At 36.3% G+C, this 4151-nt stretch overlaps 1 protein-coding gene across 1 annotated transcript in view; it reads left to right on the top strand.

Annotated features, from left to right (window-relative positions):
* DHX36 (DEAH-box helicase 36) overlaps nucleotides 1-4151 on the top strand; it is a 48794-nt gene that overhangs the window by 29687 nt on the left and 14956 nt on the right. Inside the window, 2 exon segments of the mRNA XM_017522904.2 lie at nucleotides 566-630; nucleotides 1983-2162. Of these exon segments, the coding sequence (XP_017378393.1) occupies nucleotides 566-630; nucleotides 1983-2162 (245 nt within the window).

Genomic DNA, 4151 nt, shown 5'->3' with positions numbered 1-4151 from the left:
TCCATTATTGCCAGTGGTCCTTGATTACCTATCTTTCTACTTTAGTGACATTGTCGGGGTTGTAGGATAGTATTTGTAGAATTCCCCGTTTAAAAATAATTCTTTTTTACTCCAGTCTGATCTCAAGCTAGTACACAGTGGTTGGTACAGCTGCACAGTTGGCATTTATTCTAGTGGGTTGGACATCTGCCTGATTGTTCAGTATTCTTCCCCATGGAGGTTTGATTTCATAATTCTTGTCCTTAACATAAATATCCCTCCCTCTACTTTATAACCTCCAACTTTTGTTAAAAAACTGCTGTAAATTTAAATAATGATACCTCATTGGAAATGTTATTTGTAATAAGATTGTGACATCTGTGGAAGATTTAGTTTGGTTTACCAAGAGAGTATTTTGTAGTATTCAAAATGATCTATACTTTATAAATACATTGATAAACATTAGATGTGTCAGTGAATGAACATAGAATGCTAAAAATGAACAGTGAAGTAATTCCTCTAATTACAGAAATAATGTATTAGAAATTAGTGTATTTTTGTGATTCTGGTGTATTTATTTTTATAGGTGTTTAAAAGAACCCCTCCTGGTGTTCGGAAAATAGTAATTGCTACCAACATTGCAGAGACCAGGTAAAAATAGTTTTAAATATCAAATACTGATAATTATATAAGTTTTAAACACTACAAAGCATTTACATACCTTAATCTTTTTTCTATGTCAGATACCTTGTAATTTATTTAAAATAAGCCTTTTTTATGGCAGTGAGCATAGTTTTATTTTTTGTGGGCTTTTTTGAGACAAGGTCTCATTCTGTCACCCATGCTGGAGTGCAGCGGCATGATCATGACTCACTGCAGCCTTGACCTCCTCAGCTCAAGTGATCCTTCCACCTCAGCCTCCCATGTAGCTTGGACTATAGGCTTGTGCCACCATACCTGGCTGATTTTTAAAAATTTTTTGTAGAGATGGCATCTCACTTTGTTGCCCAGGCTGATCTCTAACTCCTGGGCTCAAAACAATCCTACTGCCTCAGCCTCCCAAAGTGCTGGGATTACACGCATGAGTCACCATGCGTGGCCAGTTTTGTGGGGTTTTTTTTTTTTTTTTTTTTTTTTTTTGGTAACATATAGTAATGCTAGCTCAGAAATAACATTTTAAGTGTTGGGTTTTAAGTTTTCCTAAAGAAGCATGGGAACTAAGGTAAATATCCTTTTGCCTGATTCTGGTTGGGGGTAGTATTTGGTAATTAGTTACATTAGCCCTTAAATTTTCTTGTATTCTCTTAGAGGTACTAAGACATAGCTTGATCACTGAAACAGATTGTTTTGTTTTGTTTTTTCGAGACCCAGTCTTGCTCTGTCACCCAGGCTGTAGTGCAGTGGTGCGATCTCGGCTCACTACAACCTCCACCTTCTGAGTTCAAGCAATTCTCCTGTCTCAGCCTACCAAGTTGCTGGGATTACAGGCACCTCCCACTGCGCCCGGCTAATTTTTGTATTTTTCGTAGAGACAGGGTTTCACCATCTTTGCCAGGCTGGTCTCAAACTCCTGACCTCGTGATCCACCATCCTCAGCCTCCCAAAGTCCTAGGATTATAGGCATGAGCCACCGCGTCCGGTCTGAAACAGATTGTTTTATGGAAGCTTACATTAAACCATGCCATTGGGGATCCCATAGAGCTAGGTATGAGGCAACCTGTGATATTTGGCTGTAGGAAAGTAAGACTTTAGTATAATGATCTGAAGAACTAATACTGCGCTGTCACTTAAACAGTGCCTGACACTGCCTACTGTTAGGTACTCGATCCCTGTCACATTGGTATATGTGAGTGTGAAGAGTAGTGAAAATCATGAATGGCTAAAATCATTTGATGCAATTTTAAAAATGCTCTGAAATCCCTATCTATAGGTTCTTTATAGGTTAACAGTGCTTTTGACGTGTTTTTTTTTTTTAACATTTTATATATCTCTTTTCCAAACAGCATTACCATAGATGATGTCGTTTATGTGATAGATGGAGGAAAAATAAAAGAGACACATTTTGATACTCAGAACAATATCAGTACCATGTCCGCTGAGTGGGTTAGTCAAGCTAATGCCAAACAGAGGAAAGGTCGAGCTGGAAGGTAAGATGGGAACTCTGTCCAAAGCCTTTAGAACTCACAAAAATTTGGGGTAACAAAGTGTGATGCTGGCATTTAAAGATATGTATTAGAAGAGTTACCTTTCATATTATTTTGAGCTCACTGCAAAACATTTTAAATAAGAAATTTGTTTTAATCATAGTTTGTTTGGAAAAGTATCTGCCCAGTTTTCTATTTTATGAATCTTTTGCCTTTAATTTCTAAGTTTAGTAAATAAGTTATGTTACTTTTAATAGTTGGTTTTCATTTTTTTTAAGTGTATATTGCATAATAGTAATAGCAACTAATACATTATGAATGTCAGATCATCTCCTAAACTCTTGGTTCATACAAACTTTCTTAATCCTCACTACAGTACTGTGAGATAGGTTATTATATCCATTTTAAGGATAAGGAAATTAAGGTACAGGGAAATTACATGGCTTGTCTGAAGTCCCAGAGCTTTCTAAATTACAGAGTCAGGATTTAAATCTAGGCATTCTGACTCCACAGTCTAAGCTCCTAATCACTGGGTTTTATTGCAGTCCTGATTTTTCATCAGTAGTTATCAAAGCACAAGGAAGGTACTTTTCCTGATGTCACAATAGCTTAAGAATTAAAAATATCTCTTAATGATAGAAAAAATGATTTGTCTTGAACTTTTGCAAAGAATTGGACTTTAATGCATACTTCACAGTATTTCTACACTGTTCTTCACATGAGTGATAGAATCACATCTGGACTTGCAGAAATGGCTTTTTCTTTTGCCTCTTACAGTTAGAACAAGAGATTTCCGTTAATCTTTCGATACAGACTTAAGGAGAGGTGAAAGAAAACTTTACAGACCATTTATCAACCCCTCATTTTAACTTTGTACAATATCTATGAAGCTTTAACTTGCTGTAATCTTTGCACATTCTCTCAGTATAATTTGATTTCGAGACAGTTTATTACATAGTTGATGGTTTTGAACCAAAAGCATGGTTTAGTCAAAGAAGTATACCCTCCTAATAATTGGTTATCAGGGAATATCTTGATAAGGGACCCAGAAAGACTGAGGTTGTCCTATGGAGACCCAACACCTCTAAATATTGATCAGAAAGTATTCACCATAGTGAACAGGTTTTGGCACACCTTTATATATTTATAGTAAACATACTAAGCCTTAGATATGTTTCATGAAACAATAATAGAACTAATTTAATGGAGTATTGCATTTTAACTAATCCTTCGTCCTCATTATTGTGGGGGAAGTTAACTGTGGAATTGATGTTTTAATTTAAAAGGAAAATAGTCTTTTAGGCTCCAGGGATAAAAATTTCTTTAGCAAAGCCTTATTATTTTGGAGATCAGAAAAAGCTATGCCGTATGGCTCTTAATAGAGGTACTCTTATTTTAGTGTTTATTGGAGAGATGTTCAGGTATATTATATAGTAGACATTGGGTCTTTATAGGCTTGTGGCAGAAATAGCTAAGATTTTTAGTATTCATTTTTATTCCTGTAGCAGCAAGAGCCTATAGAAATATTTATTCTGCTTGAGAATACGTGAATATGGTCACCTCTTCACATCTAGTCTTATCATGGTCCAAAAAATATCATTCAAGGCTCTAGTTACAAACATAAAACAAAAACATTTAGCATCCCTCTGAGAGCTCACTAAATAGAATATGCAGTACTTAAAATGTTTTTCAGTAATATACACAGGTTAGCATAATGCCAGGATTCATTACACAGTGTGATTGATCACAAGGCATACTTGAGATTAGTGTTCTTAACCTTAATCTAGACTGCTGTTACTGAGCACAGTAATTTGGAATCTGTCAGAAATAGGGAAGCAAATTATTGGCATGGGGAGGAATTATTGTATATCTTTCTTTTTTTTTTTTTTGAGACGGAGTTTCGCTCTTGTTTCCCAGGCTGGAGTGCAATGGCCCAATCTCAGCTCACCGCAACCTCCGCCTCCTGGGTTCAGGCAATTCTCCTGCCTCAGCCTCCTGAGTAGCTGGGATTACAGGCGTGCGCCCTAT

Source organism: Cebus imitator, unplaced genomic scaffold, assembly GCF_001604975.1.
Source record: "Cebus imitator isolate Cc_AM_T3 unplaced genomic scaffold, Cebus_imitator-1.0 Scaffold25, whole genome shotgun sequence".
Lineage (NCBI taxonomy): Eukaryota > Metazoa > Chordata > Mammalia > Primates > Cebidae > Cebus > Cebus imitator.
The sequence above is the reverse complement of the archived record's forward strand: the minus strand, read 5'-3'. Positions and strand labels throughout refer to the sequence as shown.